The 20848-nt window shown below is 46.0% G+C and overlaps 1 protein-coding gene across 1 annotated transcript; it reads left to right on the forward strand.

Annotated features, from left to right (window-relative positions):
* Positions 1-5287: 5287 nt before the first annotated feature.
* Positions 5288-5488, forward strand: Smim42 (small integral membrane protein 42). The gene has a single exon (XM_071618654.1). The coding sequence runs from the start codon at positions 5288-5290 to the stop codon at positions 5486-5488; it is 201 nt and encodes a 66-aa protein (XP_071474755.1).
* Positions 5489-20848: the final 15360 nt, after the last annotated feature.

Here is a 20848-nt window from a genome sequence, read left to right on the forward strand (position 1 = left end):
AACGAATTTCTCCATGACCTCCAGCAATTTATTCAATTTCGTTGAGCCTCAGTTACCTAAGGGGATAAAGTGAGCTGATGGAGGTAAAGCACTTAGCCTGGTTGCTGGTGTAAAGAAAGAAAGAATGCAATAAATTATGGTTATTACTGTCTCCCAGGGCTCCTGTTATAAATAAACTAACATGTCAAAGCGCCAGGAGAACATCCTCATGGAGGCTTGGTAATTTTAATTTCTCTCTTCGACATTAGAAATTTAAACTCAATGGTCTCAGGGCACAAGAGACATAAGGAGCTGGAAGCCCCTGAGTCTCTGTGGTCTTTACCTAGGTGAGAAGACTCAGGCCTGGATCAGTCTGTGGGGGACCCAAGTGCTTGGAATTTAAGCATCAGTACATGACATCGCCCTTTCCCCCACCTGAATATGTAATGTAGTCTCATCTCCAGGCAGTGTCGAGGTGGGGACATGAGGCAGACAGCAGAACTCACCTTTACAATGGACAAAGACCATACTGGAAGGTATGGGTTAGGTGGGCGGCCACAGTGACCTTTCCAATAGGGAAGCTTGAGAGTAGATTTACCCACATCATCATAACAATCCATGGAAAACTATAGGCATCTCCCTCATGGAGACATGCTCCTGTAAAACGTAACAGAAAGGAACATGCAAGTGTGTGCTTTCCAAACCCCAAGGAGAGAGTGACGCCCACATGGAGAGAGGCCAAGAGTCCTGGTTTAATAGGGTTTCTGCCCCAAGAAAGGAAACACCAGGAATATAGAGAAGATGTCCCCCCAATACCATGTTTCATTGATTTATTCTATGCAGCCTTCGAGACACTGTAATCCAAGTCACCCATAGAAGCGGGTCCAGTCAGTGGTGAACACTCCCTCAATGGAGTGGTCAGCGACCACTGGGGTTTGCCTTGGGGATCCTAGAGGGAGCTCAAGCTCCCTGGCCTTTCAATGGGACTCAGTTTCTGGGCCCTGCCTCTTTAAAAATGAAATAAAGACAATTCAGCTTGATATCTCTGTCAGTGATGGTGACGGGGTAATGAGTTGCACGGCCCTTTCCTTCGGGTCAGCAATCTAACCTGGACATGAACCACCAGGTCCAGAGCTCCGCCAAGGACGCCTCAAACACAGTGTAAGGGATTATGAACTCCTCATCCAAAGTGGGTTTGCCAGTCAAACCACAGTCTCCAATGAAGCACTGGACCTCATAATGAGAGAGGGATACAAAAGAGAAGGAATTTAGACAAAGTCCCCATCTGTTTGGGGAGACGAGATCAGTAGCCTGAAACAAACAAACAAACAAAAAACCACAGATAAAACTGCTACTGATACAGGTTTCTTTGGGGGAAGGGGTGGTGAAAATATTCTGAAATGTGATTTTAGCAATATTTGAAAAAAACCCTAGATATGCTAAAAAAAAAAAAAAATTCAACTGTCTGCTTCAAACAGGTAGATTATATGGCACATGAACTGTGTCTCAATAAAGATTGTAAGAAAAGACATGAACTCGGTGCTTTAGTGGACTAGGAAGTGAGAGACTAAAATTATGGTCCTGATTTACTATGCCAATCACCAACTTTGATCATTTCCCTCCTTTTCACCTATTTCCGCATCCATTAGGTGAAGGGGTTGGACTACATGTTGCTAAGCCTCCTACACTAGTTCCCTGGGGCCACCACAACAGATTACCACTAATGTGGTGGTTTAAAACAACAGGAATTCCACCAGCAGTTTTGGAGTACAGAAGTCTGAAGGGGTCAATATCTTATTCCTTCTAGTGGGAGAATGCATTCCTTGTTTCCTCACATCTCCAGTGACCATTGTCATTCTGTGGCTTGTGGCTACATGTCTGTCTGCTCTATCCCCACATGACCTTCCCCTCTGTGTCTGTCTCCCTCAAAACTCCCTCTTAAAAGAGTACGTTGAGGGTTGGGTTTGTGGTTCAGTGGTAGAGCGCTTGCCTCACATACATGGGGCACTGGGTTCGATCCTCAGCACCACATAAATAAATTAAAAAGTAAAGGTATTGTGTCCATCTACAACTAAAACTTTTTTAAAAAAAAATTTTTTAAAGAATACACGGATTGAATTTAGGACTTACCTGGGTTATCCAGGATCAACACCTCCCCCTGAGATCCTAAATTGAATGGCCTCTTTTCCCATGTAAAGCAACATCCACCTGTTCCAGGGAACTGTCTTGGAGTTGGAAAGAGAGAAGCAATTCATTTACAGATCTTTGAAAGTTTGTAGGAGAGTTACAAGAACCAAACTGTGAAAAATTGAACCCGCTTATCTTTTCCAGACACCCTGTCTTCACTTCCCTCCCTTTCCATGCTAGTTCTTATTTAAATAACTCACATCTGTGTGGAACTTAATGGTTTGAGAAGTTATTACGGATTTAGCAGCTCATTTCATTCCCATAAAAACCTATAAATTTGGTATTATCACTGTACTTCCATTCCTCGTAAGTAAATGGAGGCTCAAGGTGATTAAGTGACCTAACCAAGGTCATGAGCGTGGAAAGCAGGAGTGCATACACTAATGTCAGTCCATGGGCTCCAAATCCCGTGGCTCCCTCTCTGCCATCACCTGCCTAAATTTTGGTACAGCACCAAGAGTTTCCAGATGGGGTGGATGCATTAAGAGTAGATTCACCTAACCCCACTCCTCTTGCTAAGCACAGCTAAAAAAAAAAAAAAAACCTTCACATTATCTATAAAACCAACAGAAGAAGAATCTGAAACTTGGAAAAGAAAGCAAACCAACTTGGAAACCTGAAACTCAAGGGATGAAAACGGTAGTGAGTTCTTGTCTCCTGTGTCCTAGACTATAGCCCAGGATGTCAACAAGCATAGACAAAGTCCCAAGAAAAGCAAAGCCTGCTTGTTCTCTCTAGCCAAAGCATGAAGAAAAACACAATCCAGGGCTGGGGTCGTGGCTCAGTGGTAGAGCACTTGCCTAGCATGTGTGAGGCATTAGGTTCGATTCTCAGCACCACATATCAATAAAGAAAATAAAAGTCCATCAACAACTAAAAAAATTAATAAAAAAAAAAAAAACACAATCCAGCAAGACAGAAAACTTTTAGACAATAACTGTCCTAGTGAGTCACAGCTCAACTCCCACCCCTCTCTAGGTCAAGTAGGGATCCTAGACTTCCTACTTAGACCCAGCTGGGATGAGGTAGCCCTCCCCAACCCTGGACCCTCACCAGGGTGCTATCAGAGAATGGATTGTGAAACCAAGGCTTTTGACCCTGCCCAAAGGCCTGTAACTCCCTATCCAGTGGTAACAAGGTACCCCACTTGACCCTGCCAGGTAGAATCAGAGAAGGCTACCTAAGGAGTCTGAAATCCCACGTCCACCCAGCTATGAGAAGCACCACTCCCCCACCCCAGGTTTGCAAGGGAGAGTGATTGGAGAATCAAGGCCATCTCTCCTGCCTGGCATTACTAAGTGACCCCCCCACCCCCGCATACACCAGTATGGTGTCCGAGGAAGCCTGCGGGGGTGGGGGATATAGCTCAGTGGTAGAGCACTGCATGTGTCAGGCCCTGAGTTCAATCCCCAGAGCCAGAGCCTCTCCAGAGCCAAGTCTCATCTCACCCAAAATGTCCTATCAATACCCAGAACCAGAAAAATCTCACCTTAAATAGAAAAAGACAATCAGCAGATGACAATACTGAGATGATTCAGATATTGAAATTATCTGACAAGGATTTGAAAGAATCATAAAACTAATTCAAAGAAGCAATTATAAATACACTTGAAACCAAAAAGAAAAAAAAAATCTTAGAAGATAAAAAGAAGAACAAGATGGAAATGTTAAAACTGAAGAATACAACTACTAAAAAAAAAAAAAAAATCAATGAAGTTGAAGATAGAAAAAAACAGAAATGACCTGGATTGAACAATAGATTTTCCTTCTCGAGTTTTCCAAATTATGTTTGACAACTGAAGTAAAACACATAGCATTATCTGCATGTGGATCTAATGTCTATCAAAGAAGTATTTAATAAAATTATTATTAGTGGGAAGGGTTTAAGGTTTTTAAAGGAAAATAATGTTTCTACATGTATTTCAAACTGACAGAATATGGACACCAGTAGATCTTTGTGTAATGAAATAGCTCTGTATCTTGATTGTGGTGGTGGCTTCAAGAATCTGTAAGCCATGATAAGATGTCACTGAACAGTATGTGCACATTTTAGCAAGGTCACATCACTGGTTGTGATTTTTGTATTGTAGCTCCATTGGGGTAGCCATTGGGGAACACTGTGTGAAGGGTACTTAGGATCTCTCTATATATATTGTCACAGCTCAGCAGGTCCTTTAGCTCAAACACAGCTAACAAAGAAAGGGTTAGGAAGAATCACTTACTACTCTGATGAGTATAGCAAGGTGGTGATCCCACCGTTGCAAAGAAATCAAGAGGTAAACAGCATATATACATTTTTGGACTAGAAATTCACATACTCCTAAGCTCTTCTCTTATTGGGCCAGCACAAATTTGCATACAAAAAAATGTTCACGGGTGGTTCAAAATGTGCTTAAAATTGTGTTAGATCAATGAAAATGCATTTAAATGAGGGTCCCGGCTAATTTCAGGGAAGGGGTTTTGGTCAGATCTGCATTTGGTTTGATGTTGGTTTGTCTGTCTGGAGCCATGGATGTCGTCAGGGAAGGTCCTTCTGCCATTTATTCCAAGCATAGAACACGCATTCTTTTTCTTTCAACAGTCTCCAGTTTAAATGTGACCCTATATTCCTGCCTCACTCTCTGTATAACTTCCTCTGTATCTCCAAATTACTTCAAAATAAAAATTATTGAAAAAGAGGATTGAAGGGGTGCCGTCTTTCCACAGGCAGTTGGAGAACTCCTGTTGCAATCTGGAGGTCATCCATGAGTGCAGAGGTGTCTGGACTAGAACCTTTAGCTCAGACCTCAGTGACATCACAAAGCCTTGGGAACCCCAGCCAATACCCACAAGCTTTACCAACCATTGTCTCGGGACCATTGGCCTGGGAAGCAGTGGGTCAACCTTGCTGAGCAAACTCCTTCCTTTGCCTTCTCTGCAAATCCAAAGGAAACTGGTCCCATGTGAGGAACAGGATCAGTAGATACTTGGATACCGCTCCAACTCCACTCCCAGGATCACACAAAGAGCAAACCTGGCTCTCTTGGTGTTTTTTTTTTTTTTTTTTTGGTTTTGGTTTTGGTTTTTTTCTGGTCATGTGGACAGTCGGCTTAACCACCAGTCTCGCTGTCTTGGAGAACCTATGTCTTCTCCACAACTCCCAGTTTTCTCGTGGGACAAGGGTACATTCGCCACTGCCATATCTGATCCTGTCTACCTAGTAAAAGTTCTCTTCTTCTCTGCTCTCCTGATGACTCTGATCACCCTACTCATCCTGGCCTGGAAGGTCACCAAAGGCAATAGCAACAAGAACAGGCGGCAGGAGGCAACGCTGCTGGCCTGAAGATCTAGCCTCCCGGTGGAGACTCCATTGAGGTGGAGACCTGGCAGGCCCAAGAGGCAGAACCACTTGGAGGGCTAGAACCTGGAAAAGAAGATCTGGCTTTAGCCACTCAGTGCCCCCCAACGCCAGACCTTGCCCCCAGGCCTCGTTCCCATCCTCTCCCCCCACCCCTCTCATAACACACACTTATCCTGCTGTTCTTTGGCTTGACCCAGCTTCCAAATTTGAATATCTTCTCTCTCTGGATCTTCTAGACTGAAATTATAAATGGCTCTTGATTTCTGCATTAACAGAGGAAAAAGAATCTGTGGAGAGTTAAAAATTGATTGCGAAGCTCAAATCTTCCTTTTTAGCTTGGGCACGTGTTGACTATTGAATATCGAAATCATTGAGAGCTCACACATCTAAAACCATACAATGAAGCAATACCGGAAGCTCACTTCTGGGAAGTCCTTAAAATGCAGCAGCTTATCCTACCCTGCCGTCTAGATAAAGCCCTTCCCCCTCTTCACTTAATGCTGGAAATAAAAGAGTATTTATTCTCAAAAAAAAAAAAAAGATTTGAAACACCAAGTACTTTTCTCTCATCCTCCCAACTTAGTGGGTTAGCAAAATTTAAAAATATCATATTCTAAAGTGATAATTTTTTCTTTTTTTATCTTTTCTGAATTTGGAACAAATTAACTCTCTTTTCAAATGAAGTCCAAATTAAAGAGGCAATTTTTTTTGAAACCCGTACTCTCATGCAATTGGGTTTGGGTTACCATGGGCGAATTTGACCATTTGCTTTAAAAAATGGGTATTTGTCTAGGTGATAAACCTCTATGCCCAACCCTACTGCTAACCTTTCCTCTTAGAAGCATAAAATCAGGTGTCCCCGGACCTCCACTTTTAGATACACTTGACTCTGGACGTCTCAAACCGATAGCTCCTTCTTTAGAAGTTTTCCTCTTTCCTTAGAATCATGGGACTGGGTTCAACCCTCCATAAGAGTAAGTCCCTCCTGGATTCTGGACCATGCACTCTGTGTATCTCAAACATGGGTCTTTTGCTTCCACTTTAACCCATAGAAATTGAGAAATTGGTCCCTTGTGCTGAGATATTGGTGTTACTACCGGGCCAAGGGGTATCTACCCCAGACAGGGCTCCCTGCCACAGCTCCTCGAGAACCTGGTGGTGGTAGTGGTGGTGGTTTAGGGGGATTGACGAGCTTCAACAGCAAACAGACCACAAGTGGCTGGCAGATGGAATAGGAAAGCTGTGTGACTAAGGACAGAGACAGATGCCTCTCGCCTCTAGCCGCTTGGGCCCCCTTTGTTAAAAGCCAGCTCCCATTGCTCTGCAGCTGGCTGTCCAGAGATTCTCCATCCTGAACACTGCTTAGGAAAGAAAGGGGAACGGAGATGGGTACCTGGACGTGAGCAGGCGGGGTTTCCACGCATCCGTGCCTGGGAAGGAGGGCCACCCTAGTTGTGTGCCTGCCTCAGAGCTTCAGAAAGAGCCTGAGCGCTCCTGACACCCTCCAAATATTTCTCTGCTGTCCTGCAGCAGGTAAGAGGGCGAACTGTCAAAAAAAGAGGCATCAAGATGAGGCTGGTGATATGGGTGGGACCAGATCTCACAAAACTCTGGTTGGAAATACCAACTGGAGACAGAGCAGTGGGGTAGGGGGTGGGGAGGAACAGATCTCTAAAACTCCTTCTAGTGAGTATATTCCTTCATTTAGTAGCTATGAATATGGATTTAAAAACTCCTGGGCCGTGTTCCATACTTCCAAGATACTGTAAGTCACCCTCACATAGAGCTGAGGCCCATTTTTTCCCATCCTCCAGGATCTCCATAATCCCCAAATTCCTTATGCACCCCACCTTCTCAGTTTCTATTATTTGGGACTTAATGACAAACCAGCCAGACTGCATTGTAAGCTTATGACCACCAGATGGCAGCAAAGGGTGAGTGAACAAGCATCCAGGGAGATAAAGGACCCCTCTCCCTCCAACTCAAATTAACTGGGTAGTTAGTCCTCCTGGGTAGTTAGACATCCCCTGCTTTAAGAAAGTACTTCTTTCTCCAGTGGAAGTCTTTTCTCTCTAAAATGCCACTAGCTTGATTGTGTGGTATTCTCTTGTAGAAGATCAACAGTGACTGCCCTGACTTGGTGACTCAGGTCTACCTCTATTGTCTCCTCCTGTGGCTTCTCCTTGCCACCCTCAGTCAGGTCTGTCTGGTGATCCAGCCCCTGTACCTATAAGGATCTAGCCAACAAGCCCCAACCACCAGAAAGCACCTAGTGGACAATGGGACCAGAGGAACTAGTTAAAAGGACTGAAACTCTGGTCCCTCCTTCAGGGACCAAAGTTTGTTGGTTATTGAGTTTTCATTTTGTTTTTAAGGTACTAGGGGTTGAACCCGGGGCCTCATACAAGCTAGGCAAGTACTCTACCACTGAGCTACATTCCCACACCTTTTTATTTTATTTTGAAACAGGGTCTCACTAAATTTCAAAGGCTGGCCTTGAACTTTGGATCCTCCTGCCTCAGCCTCCCAATTTGGTATTACAAGGGTAAGCCACCATGCCCAGCTCCCGAGGTGTTTCTGAGAAAGAACAAGGACAGTGTACTGATAGAATTCTCTAGGCATCTGAAGCGCCAGAGCCCCTGTGGGCTGGAACAGTCAGGCCTGGATTCTGGAAGTGGTTGCAATGTTAGGGAACGAGAGTGGATTTAAGGGGGGAAGGAAACTGCAAAGACACAGTAAGGAGCAGTGAGCCAGCTGCATGGTGCGTGGAGGGGAACATGGAAAATTTGGTTTAGGGAAAAAACACTAGCCTGTGATAATGGGCCTTGAATACCAGTCTAGAATATTCCATTTCAACTTAGAGGGAGCCAGGGAAGGTTTTTGAGAAGAGAGGAGCGACAGGTAAAACGTTCGAGATTAATCTAGCATGATCAATGTGTAGGATGAACAGGAGCGAGATGAGACTGAGTCAAGAATTCCAGTTAAAATGCTAGATTAAGGCAGGCACAGTGTCGCATGCCTATAATCCCAGCTACTCAGGAGGCTGAGGCAGGAGGATCACAAATTTTAGGACAGCCTCAAAATTTGAAGGTGACTTACAGAGACCCTGTCAGAAAATAAAAAAATAAAAAGAGCTGGGGATGTAGCCCTGTGGTAGAGTGCCACCAGCTCCAATCCCCACTATTGCAACAATATCAAAAGGTAGATTAATAAGAACACTTTCCAAAGTCCCTGATACTCTCTGTTTCCGCCACTTGAAATGCCTTCTGTAAGCCTTTCTCTGCTTAATAGTTTCACGAGGGCTTATGGTGGTGGGTACGAGGAATGGAATTCCGAGAGGTCCATCTTCAGAACTCTGTCTGAAAGCACACAGCAGAAATAGGGACCGTCTCTCCGTCCCAGTCCACCAGCCCTGGATACCGACCAATGAAACTGGTAATGCCACAAGCTGGGGACAAGCGAGACACTTAGAAAAGCTTGGGATTCGCAGAGCTGTGTCCTCAAGGGGGTGTGGAATGGAAGGAGACCCCCACTTGGTTCCTTTGGATGCCCTCTTGCTGTTCCACCCACTGAAGGTTGAAAGCCGAGGATTCCCAGGGTGCACAGCAGCTCTGGGCACTCAGGAAGTGTCAGAGTTGGAGGGCTCTAGGCCACCGGGAGTTCCACTTGCATTTTATTGAGAAGGCCCTGATGCCCAGAGAGGGCAGATGACATAATGGCTGCCCTGGGTGTGAAGCAGTGACTCAGAGGACACACCCAGGGGGTCGTCGGATAAGCCTGGGGTAGCATCCTGGCCAAACCGCTTCACTCCAGCTCTGCACTCACAGGCAAGTTTCCCAGACCAACGGTTCTCAAAGTATGGTCTGGGATCCCTAAGATCCCCCAAGTCCCCTTCAGGGGCTCCACATGGTCGAAACTGTCTTCCTAAAGATACTAAGACGTGTTCTCCTTGTCCACACTCATTCTCTCCTGAGCATACAGAAGAGATTTTGAGAGGCTCTGTGGTGCATCTTAAAGAGATCTGCAAACATCCATACACTGCCATTCTTCTGTCTAATGTTATTTATGGTAACATATGCGTTTTTCATTGTTGATTTTACATGAATTAATAAACACTTTTTAACGTTTAGTGTATGGGTAAATACACACCACAAAAATAAAAGCTCCTTGGAATCCTTCATCATTTTTCCTTTTCTTTTTTTTTTTTTCTTTTATTGGAACCATGAATAGAACTCAGGGCCACTCTACCACTGAGCTGCATCCCCAACCCTTTTCTTTTTTCTTTTTTTTTTTTTTAAGTTTTGAGACAGGGTCTTGCTAAGTTGCCCAGGTTGGCCTCAAATTTGGGGTCCTCCTGCCTCAACCTCCCAAGTTGCTGAAGTTACAGGTATATGCCACCATGCCTGGCCTGATCCTTCACCTTTTTTTAAAAAAAAATTATTTTTTTATTATTTTTTCCCCTTCACCATTTTTTAAGATTGAAAGTGCGTTCAAAAGGAAAAAAAAATTGAGAACCACTGTTGAAACTCCCTAAGCCTCCATTTCCTCATCTGTAAAATGGGCATGTTGACTTATTCCACAAGATAATCTGAGGCTTAAAAAAAGGTACTTCATGCTCAATGCCTGGTCCAGGTTTCACGGCAAGTGAGTCCTGGCTAAGATCAGCTCTGCTGTTTCTTTAACCAGAGTTGTCTCCAGTATCATCTCAGGGCAGCTCCTGGCTTTCTTTAGTTGCAGAGAGCAGAATCTGAGAATGAAGCACTGTGGAGTGTTCTAGGGACAGATGAGGCAAGGCACCGAAGACAGCAGGAGACAGTTTCGTTTGGCTGCAGCCAGGTTCAGAGGGCACAGCTTTTGCTGTAATCAATCAATCCCCTGAACCCAGAGTTCAGGGAGTTTCAGAGTTTTATACCCAGTGTGTAGGGGGAGGGACTCAGAAGTTCACAGTCTGCAGAAGTTCACATAAAAGCAGCTTTTTCTTTCACTGTTCTGGGCAAGTTAACCCTTCAAGGACAACACCTGAGAAGGGGAGAGCTTCTTCTCCCCTTTCTTTCCTCCCCTGCCAGCTGTTACCATGGAGCCCAATTGTAACTTATCTTAAAAATGTAGACATCTCTGTGAAGCCCAGCTCAAGGCCAGAGGCCTTGTGTGCACATTTCTACAAACTACTATACTGGATGTTTGTGAAAAGCTAGTAAGGGGTGTCCAGCACCTGGAGTGCTGGTATCTTTCTGGCCAGTGGCCAAGTAAAACAGGGCGACACGAAAATAGGAAGTTTATCTACATTGAACTCTTTTGCAGAGACTCTTTGGCTGACAGTCCCAAAATCAGCCATGGTGACGATTTCTGGAGAAGCCCAGTTAAGACTTTTTGTGGAGGAGGGGATGCCACTACAGGAGTCTAGAGATACTTTCCTGCTGGAGGACAAGGACTGTGTGCACGAGGTCCCCATCTGTGCCTGGGGCAGATCCCTGCATAAAGGTCTTTGTACAGTGTGTGACAATCTAGCAGACTTGCTCAGTGAGGTGCTTATCACAACAGCTGAGACCTCAGAAATGTTAATGCATCTGTAGTTCACCTCTCTCACCACCTGAGGGCAGAACTCTCCCACAAGTAGAACCGCAGAACCACTCAGGACAAAGAAGTAAAAATTAAAAAGCTTTTGGATGCTTCTAGAGCAGGAAAAGTCACTACAGAGAATGATTTCCTTAAGCCACTGTTCTAGGAACCATGAAATTTCCAGTCATAGCAGATACAGGCAGCCAACCCGGCCACTGGATTCTCTGCACAGGGATAAGGACACATCCCTGAAGAATTCCTGCTATCAGTTATTTTTAAACATTTAAACAAGGATTTCAACATCACATTGTCTCCCGGGTGCTGCTTCCACCACCCCTTCAAAATGAGTCTATCTTAATTCTAATTAGACACTAGATGGAGTCAGAAGATGGGTCACCAACCTGGTACATGGTGCACACCTGTCATCCCAGCAACTCAGGATGCTAAGGCAGGAGAATCACGAGTTCAAGACCAGTGCCAGCAACTTAGCAAGAAGACCATTTTTCAAAATAAAAAAGGGATGGAATGTAGCTCAATGGCAGAGTACCCCTGGGTTCAATTCCCCAGTACCAAAAAATGAAGAGGAGGAAGACTTCCAGACCAATTTGACGACTAATTCCCTATATAAATGGGTCTCCATTTCCTCATGTGTAAAATGGAAAGGAAAAACATTCACCTAGGTCATAGAATCGTGGAGAGAGATGTAGAGGATCTCTGTGAAGTCTAAAGATGCTCTTTGGTAATTATCGCTGCTAATATATTGGGCAATAAAAGCCAAATAAGTAAATTATTTTTAATGTATGCAGAAAAACATAAATACCTGGCCCGAGTCCAGAAAGGAGCAGCAATTGGTCAAGGGCAAGTCCCTTGGATTTGTGTGGGTCTCCCTGATTAATTATGCCCAGTTCAAGTAGAATGGCCCTGGAAGACAGGCACACAAATGTGACCTGAGAAAAGCTACCTTCCAGTTCATAATAATTAAAGCCATATAACACTGTAGAGTTTGCAAAGTGACTTTTATCTGCATGATCCCCTGACTCCCCCTGAGAACAGACAGGAAGCCATTATGAGTCTTCTTTGTAAACAGGGGGTTCAGGGAAGTGCAGTCACTGGCTCAAGGTCTCAAAGTCAGTAGGGGTACAGCTAGATCCTCGAGTAGGAGGCTCCCGGTCCTTCCACCTGACAACCTCAGACCCCACCTCCAAGGGAGCCTGTAGACTCACTCACTCAACTTCAGGAAATGCTAACATTTTCCTCCTGTCTGAGGGGTGAACAAGCCTGTCTCTATGGCTTGAAGGGGCTGTCACTACTCATCTGAGTCCAGCTCTGTCCTGCAACCCACTCAAGCCTTCCCAAGCAGTTTCCTCTTGGTGGAGGCACTGTGAGCCACAGCAGAGTATGGAGGAATGCGGGGAGATGATCTCACCAGAAGAGAGCAAAGGAAAGGGGGCCTTCAGGGGTTTGGGTGCTGTTCCTGCTCCCTCTACCTTAGGGTTCTCAAAAGGGGCACTCACTCTGATTCTGGATTTCATCATCCATAAAAAATGACTCTGGATTAAAAAGAAGGCCCATATATTGAGAAGTCCTCTGTCTGAAGGAAAGCTTTATATTTGACCTCCTCAAATGAATATCCCTAAATGGCCCTTTTTTTAATTTTAATTTTTTCAGTACCAGGGATTGAACCCAGAAGCATTCATTCTACCACAGAGCTATAACCACAACCCTTTTTATTTTATTCTGAGACAGGGTTTCCCTAAATCGCCCAAGCTGGAATCAAACTTGCAATCCTCCTGCCTCTGCCTCCCAAACTGGGACCACAGGTATGAGTCACCAGTTTTGTATTTTTTCAAATTCAAATGGACATCTATTTCAGTCAATGACTTCTACTGTTAATCTACTGTTGATCATGTGCATGGTTATATTTTGGGGAGATTTGAAAACTTAGATGGTATGATTACATTTTCATTAGCTGCTTCACAAACTTAGTATTTCTTTGTTACAAGCCCCAGCCATGCTAGGCAAGAAGGCCTGTAATCCCAGCATCTTGAGAAGCTGAAGCAGAAGGATACCAAGTTCAAGGCCAGCAAGGGCAATTCTCAAAATAAAAATAAAAATGGCTGGGAATGTATCTCAATGGACTGAACACACCCATGAGTTCCATCCCTAGTACCAAAAAACAACAACAACAACAAAAAAAAAACCACCCACAAGCCCCAGTACTATTAGCAATCCTGTATCTCTGTCACTAATAGAAATCAAGATATTTTCATATCCTATCTGTTGATGCAAGTCTCCTGAAATATTGTTTATACTCATTACAGCTGGAAATTATGATAGTTATTAGATCTGCTGCTCCAACTGCTGATTGAATGCATTAAGAGAGGTAGTAGATTACTATGTCACAAATTTGTTTTTTGATTCTTTCAGTAACTATATTTCAGTAAAATTGACTTCCTTTGTAATTCTATGCATTTCAGTTTATGCATTTGTGAGACAAAGTTTGTGGCCTTCCCCACACTATTAACAGGAGCCTAAGCACAAAAAGGATTGGGGCCAGATGCACCAAACAAGCTCCCAGCACTAAGCTTCTGTGGGTACAGAGTCACCCCAAAGAGAGGGCCAAAGGGCCAGGCACCTAATTTCTTGGGCCCCAACAAATATCCAGAATGGTTACCTTGTTTACTTCTTACAAAGACCCAAAGAAGATGGCTACATTGTCTACATTTTACAAAAGAATCAATCTCTGGCAAAGTGAGCCATCATCACCCTACCACTCCCCTGCCGCTCTTTGATCAAGCACCTGGTCTCACATTCCCTTCACAGAGTCCCATCCCATGAAGGTGAAGAGCTGGGCTTGGAGTTGGGTGCAACCAGCTGTGTGACAGGGGTCACATTACTAGACTTCTCTGAGTCTCCAAGTCCTGGTCACCATGGAGAGAATAAACACCCACCGCACAGGGTCCTGTGTGGGTTCAATGAAGAATAAGTGTAAAGAGATTAGCATGGTGACCGGAGCCACCAATTACATCCTAAAAAGTGACTGTCAACCCTGCTACAGAGAAGGGACTTGGTACTTTGCAATTAGAGTGACATTAAGTCCATTTTGGAAATCATGGGCAACTCCGAGGCCCTCTCCACCTCAGCTCCTCTCCTCTGTTTTCTTTCTTTCTCTACATCCATAACCGCTTAGAAGCCAAATGAACTTCCCCTTCTTCTGGAGAGGAGCACAGGCTGAAAAGATAAAGCCTAGGTGTCAGGCCAGGAGGAGGGGAGGCTGGGTGGCCGAACGCAGCACAGCATCAGCAGCCCCGGCTGGCTGAGCAGAACCGAGCTGGGGAGGATCGCGCAAGCGTGTCTCTGTGTGCATGTGTGTAATTTATTTTCTTGCATGGTTGGGGGGAGGTGGCTGAGGTTTCACAAGCTGTACCTGACAGATAATTACACCAAGACAAATTGTGCCCTGCCTTACCCTTCTCCCTGTCTGGCAACCTCCAGCTTCGGGGGGAGGGGGAGGGGTGTGCAAGGCAGCAGGGTGCAGCCCAGTAGGAGGGGGAGATGCTAGCCCTGCTGACCCATTACTCATCCATAAGCTGGAGTGGACAATGGAACAGGGAAGAACTGTGGGGGGGAGGGAGGGTGCTCTGATGGAAGCACAATCACTCTTCTGGACTGGGTAGCAGCTCTCTTAAAAGACAACAGAGTTGCAGGGAGTACTGGTGGCCTCCCTGTGCTGGGTCTGTAGTTGCTTACTTTAAGAGAGGCCAGAAGCCAGGCCACTCAGGGAAGTGCTGACTAGACACAAGGTTCTCTGCAGCGTCCTCTGGAGGAGAGGCTGCCCAGCAGCCTGGGAGGGGGCATTCCGGGTTCTGTTTTGGCAGCTATGGGTATTCGAGTTTGTCCTCAACTCCTGAATTCCTGACCACTCTCTCTCTCTCCACTCCTACGATCATCTTCTTTATTATTCCCCTTTCTATTAAAAACCTTCTCTGTTGCATGGCAGGAATTTTATTTTTCTTTAACACTCCCAGGCAAAAACCTAGAGGACAATGTATATTGCTAACAAACCTCCCACACTATTTTTAAAATTAAAATGGTAGTTATTGTCACTGTAATCTTGAATTTATAATTATTTTCTGTTGACCAGCATGGAAGCTAATAAAAAATAAATCAAGCCTATAAACATATTAAACCTTTTTTTTTCTTTTCTGTTTTTTAAAGAAAGACTGCTCAAGGCAGGATGCTAAGACTTCATTTTAAATACTCACAAAGCTGAAGGAGATCCTCAGCTTTCTCATCAATGAAATGGAGAAAGAAAAAAAAAACTATCTTGGGGGTTCTTACTCAGTATAAAGCATACTACTTCACTTTCTATTTTTTTTAAAATGAAACAATTACTAATCACCAACAAAATGCCAGGCACTGGGTATGACATAGTTTGGTCTATATCATCAAAGGAAAGAACTGAATGCGTAAGCGTCCTCTGGGAGGGACAACCAAGGCAGAAGTGATTGATGTCTCCCACAGAGGGACCCGGGAAAGCGCCTGGGAGGAGGCTCTGTGATCAACAGTTATCTCTTGGGCCATTTCTCCAGGACGGACCTTGGCCTCCTCTGGTCCCTCCAAACAGATTGCCTCCTGCCAGACTCCCTGCCCCTCTGTGTCTACACAACGCATCTCAGTCTCCTGTCCACCCTTGCCGCTGGCCTCCTCTGAACTCCCAGGTGGAAAAAGCCACCATCTCCACTCCCACAACCCTGCAAATTACCTGTGGTTATACTTGTTTCCCCCCAGGACCCCTGGGCCCTAGGGCTGGAACCCTGTCCTCCACCCCAGCCGGACCCTGGCCCCACACGGGCACAGGGCAGGCGCACAACCCCTGAGCTGGCCTCTGTGGGGCTCTGTCACTCTGCTGCTTTCCCTCCCTCCTGTGTCCTCCTCCCTTTGGCTTCTGCCCACCCTCCTCCCTGCTCCTTTGGTTTCTCTCCTTAGGTTTATAACTGAGGAAAGATGCCTCCCCCTTGTCAGGACCATCCATTCTCCTCCCCCGCCTGGCCTGCCCGGCCCAGGCCATCTCTGTTAGTTCTCTGACTTCCCCTGGCTCCTTCCTCTGTCCTCAGAGCTGAGAGCTGAGTTGTGCCAGGTGCTACCCAGCCCCCACCCAGCCCCATTCCCATCCACATTCCCATCCTGGCAACAGGGTCCCTTCCCTACACAGACATCATAGTGTGTACACTACCCGTGCCCTCTGCAAACACACACACACACACCGCGGGGCTTTCCCAAGCCTTCAGTGAGGAATTATTTTTCCCTTCCTGAAAAAGGGCTGTGATAATCCAGCTACTGGAAATTCAGTTACTTGGGAGGCTGAGGCAGGAGGATCCCAAAGTTTGAAGCCCTATCTCAAAATAAAAATAAAAGGACTAGGGATGTAGCTCAGCGATAGAATGCTTGCCTAGCATGTGCAAGGCCCTCAAATCAATAAACCCCCAAATTCTTTGGAGCACTGCCCTCCCCCCCCCCATCTTATTGGAGATTCCAGCAAACCTCAGGGGATGGGGTTTTCAGATGATAACAGGACTGGAGGAGATTCATCAAGGAAGACTTGGTCCTTCCTGCACTCTAGGTCACATGTGTCTGATGCTCCTGGACCAGTGTCCCTGGTCAAGTCTTGGCCTGGGACTGCTTCCTTCCTCCCAGCCGGCCCAGGCCCTTATTTCTGCATAGCTCATCACCCTGAGAGGTTTTTGGCTTCCTTTTGGCTACCTCTGGGGTGTCCTGAAGCCCTGGACTTTCTCCCACCTGCCTCTGATTTCCAACCATCCTGGCCCCACGCTCTCTTCTCGTGACTGCAGCTGCATGCCAGCCCAGCTTCTTTTCTTCTTTCAGACACACATCTGCCCCTCTTACCTCACTGACCCCAGTCCCTTCTGGCTGCTCATGGACTCCCCCCTTCCACAGAGGGCTTTCCTGAATCTATGAGGACCCAGAATCCATTCCCCCTGCCTGTGTTATCCTCCTTGGTTTGTACCTAGTAACACAGAGTCATACATCAGCAGTTAGTAGAACCTCCAAGTCCGTCTGATGCAACCTCCTGATTTTATACATAGGAGAGCTGAGCTGTGAGAGGTGAGTTAAGTGATCGGAGCAGGCAACTCGGGCCTCTGTATAAATCTGTATATAAATAGCAAGCATTCCTCTTCTCTCAGTGCTCATGAACTGCTGCTATACAGGTGTCTGCACGGACACAGGTTTCATTGCATGGGGGGATGGCGCCAATGGGGGTGGGGGAGGGGTGAGATCTGGAAATGAACCTGCATGAGACCCCTGGGACCCCACTGCCTCTGCCATTTCCAGTTTCGTTTGGAACTGAAGACCTAGTGACTTCAGAGTTGGGGAGAGAGAGTATCACCTCCCCACTCACCCACCCCCACCCCCATGGCATGGGAGTCTGGATTCCTCCTCCTTTCCCTTTCCCTCTCCCTACAGGGGTCCTTTGGGCTTCAGGGTGGGACCCATTTCTGGTGAACGAAGAGGACTGGGCAAGACCCCAGAAGAACATGTGGCTTATTCTTGGGATCAGTCTGGGATGGGTGCTAGAGGTGTCTTTCTGCGGACATGGGGACAAAAGTCAGGGTCGGCTAAGAAACAGACAATGAGAGACAGGGATGGCCTGGCCCGGGAAGAAAGCCCGCCAGATTCCCCCGCTGGGCCGAGTTCCACGAGGGAGCAGATGACCATGCGAACCCTCCTGGTGCGGGTCTCGCCTCCCCACTCCTCTCCAGGTCCCCAGCACCAAGAGGAGTGATGGGGAAGAAGAGTGGGACTCAGAGAATCTGAAGCAGGACATCAGGGGGGATGGGAAACGCTTAAGAAACAAACAAAGCAGAAAGGGAGCGGAAAGGGGGAGTGGAGACATGGAGGCGGCAGAAAGGCAGGATCCCGACTGGAAGCCCCGGGAAGCGGTGGATGGCGGAGGGGCTCGGGCGGCCGCCAGGGGGCGCCGGCGCCGCTCCTCTCCCCGCGCGCGCCTCGCTCGCCCCCGGCCCCGCCACCCTCCAGCAGAAGCCATTACAGAGAACAAACTACCTTCTTGTCTCCGAGATGGGTCCCGGGGGCAGAAGGCAAATTGCCTGCCTCGTGCATAATAAACCAGGCGTGGAGAGCAGCGCGGAGACGGCCTCCCGCCCGCGCCCTCCGCCCTGCACCCGCGCCCCTGCCGCTGCCGAGCCTGCGGCGCCTCGGACCCCGAGGATCGAAAAGCTCCTTGCACACCCGGTGGCCCTCCGGTGGCCGCGTCCCTGCGGCCGGTGCACACCAAGTTTGTGGCGGTTGGCTAATCCCCGAGAGGCACACTCAGCTCGGTCCGCTGCCCCTGCCTGGAATGTCTTTCTTCCCTATGAAAAAGCTATTGCCCTTTCTCATCCTTCAATTCCCTGTCCAGAGGTTACGTCCTCCTCGCTGAACTCTCGACAGTCAGAAGTAATGCTTTTTCCTCTCCTGCCAAGGTGGCAGGCACTTCCTTCAGACTGCCAGGATTTAGCAGTGACTTCACGTGTACCGTCATTTGCATACAGGTACATCTCTGCTATTGGACCTCACATTCCTAAAGGACAGAAACCATCATTTTCTTCTATCCATCCTCCCAGAGACTTAGCACATTGTCTAATACTGAACGAATAAAGGCACGGATTCATGCGTTTGGAAAAGATGCAACTAGATCCCTGAATCACCCATCAATCACAGGTTCTTCTCTTCCACTTCCTATTCCCTTCTTGCAATTCCCGTTCTCCCCTGATGCACTATATAAGGGGCTTTGGGTGAAACCTCCTGAAAGGAAATTGGGTAGAAAGAGTACCTCGAAGATCTGAAAGGAACGGGTCTGTATGGAGCCCACCCCTGCCAGCAAGGAGCTCTCAGCCTGCTGAAGAAGCTGAGAGTAAACAAAAAAGAGTGTATCCAGAAAGACCAGCAGGGGACCCACAGCTTTTCCTGAAATAAGCCACAGCCACAACCTACCTGTGACCTGGGTGCAGAGATGAGGATACAGGAGAGGATTATCTGGGAGGAGTCTGTAGTCCAGACAGGGGCAGGAGGTGAGGAAATCTCAAAAGAGGCAAAGCCCAATATATATATATATATATATATATATATATATTTAGAAAATATATATATATTTAGAATAACTATGAGTTAGTTAGGAAAAGATGAGTGGATACAAATGTCTCAAGGAGAGAACAAGGGCTGGGGTGTAGTGTTAGAGAGCTTGCCTAGCGGGTTTGATCCCCAGCACCACGAAAGAGAGAAATAATCCATTCATTTCAAGGAGCTGAAGAAAGCTCACATCCTGGGGGAAATGTCAGTAGGCTGGGGTGGTCTTCTTAACCTATCAAGATATTCAAACAGAGGCAAGGCTGCAGAGGACACTGAGGTCAGATCGTGGAGGCCCTGGACCGACTTGCTCATGAGCTTAATTTTATCTCAACCTTGACAGGGAGCCATGGAATGTTTTCAGGAATGAGAGTATCACATCAGATTTGCATTTTAGAAGGATTATTTTCGCAGCAGAGTCAAGTATGGATTAAACAGGGTCAGGATGGAGGCAGAAAAATCAGATAGGAGGTTCTGGTATTAATCCAGAGGGAAAATGAAGAAAACCTGAAGCAGGCAGACATCATGGAGATGGAAAGAAGCAGCTAGATTGAAGCTGAGCAGGGAGGCAGAACCATCAGGGGGTGGTGACTGATTGGCTAGGAGGGAGGGGGGAAGGAAAGAGATAAACCTGGTTCCCAAGGGATCAGATTAAGGACCTGGGTGACAAGTCACACCACCCCGAGAAGAGAAGAAAAAGTGGGTTTGTTTTTGAGATACTGCAGGGATATAAAATTAATCAATTAATTATTAATTAATTAAATGTGGATCTGAAGCTCAGAAGGAAGTTGTGCTGAAAACAGATATTCACATAACCTGGGTGGCTTCAAAAGTAAGGACAGGAAGAAAAGGGCCCAGAACAAAACACCACAGAATCATTCTGTTTAAGAGACAGAAAGAAGCACAGGATCCCACTTCTAGCAAGAAGAAGTAGTCAAAGAGGTTGGGTGAGATCTGAGGTGACACCATAAAGCAAAAAGAGGTACAAAAGAGGAGACTCAGGAGTGGCCATTAGTGTCAAATGCTGCCGATGGGTCAAGAAAGTGTCCAAAAAAATTGTCAAGTCTTTAAAATGGACAAGAGAAGATTATTGAGTATCCTGTCTAATTTGCCCGTCAGAGTACTCTCTGCCCTACATTGTCTAAGAGCTATTTTACAACTCTATAAATCGTGGAAAACTGAAGATGCAGATGATTCTTGCTCATAGAAATGCAAATTAGTTGTGCTAGTGGAGAGCGATTGATTAGTGCCTTGTGGATAAACCAGTTTTATATCTATTTGTAAATTCATTTGTTTCAAAATTCCTGGTTGACCTATATAAGAGTGGTACTTTTGAGTTTTCCTTTGAATCATTTGAAATATTTTACTAGATTCCTCATTCATTAATTGGATTAAATATAGTATTATTCATTTTATATTTGTATGAAAGTTATGATTTTAATGTTGTTTTTTTTTTGGGGGGGGGGTTCTCATTTGCTTTATTTGTATTTTAATTTAAAAACCAAAGCCTTCTAAGTATACATATGCATCCATTATTAGCACACAAATAAAACATGATTTTAATGTTGTTTAAAATTTTTTGCTGTCATGGGGCACATGGCACACACCCTTAGACACTGTCTCAGACACCCAGGA

This window comes from Marmota flaviventris, chromosome 10, assembly GCF_047511675.1.
Source record: "Marmota flaviventris isolate mMarFla1 chromosome 10, mMarFla1.hap1, whole genome shotgun sequence".
NCBI classification, from domain to species: Eukaryota; Metazoa; Chordata; class Mammalia; order Rodentia; family Sciuridae; genus Marmota; species Marmota flaviventris.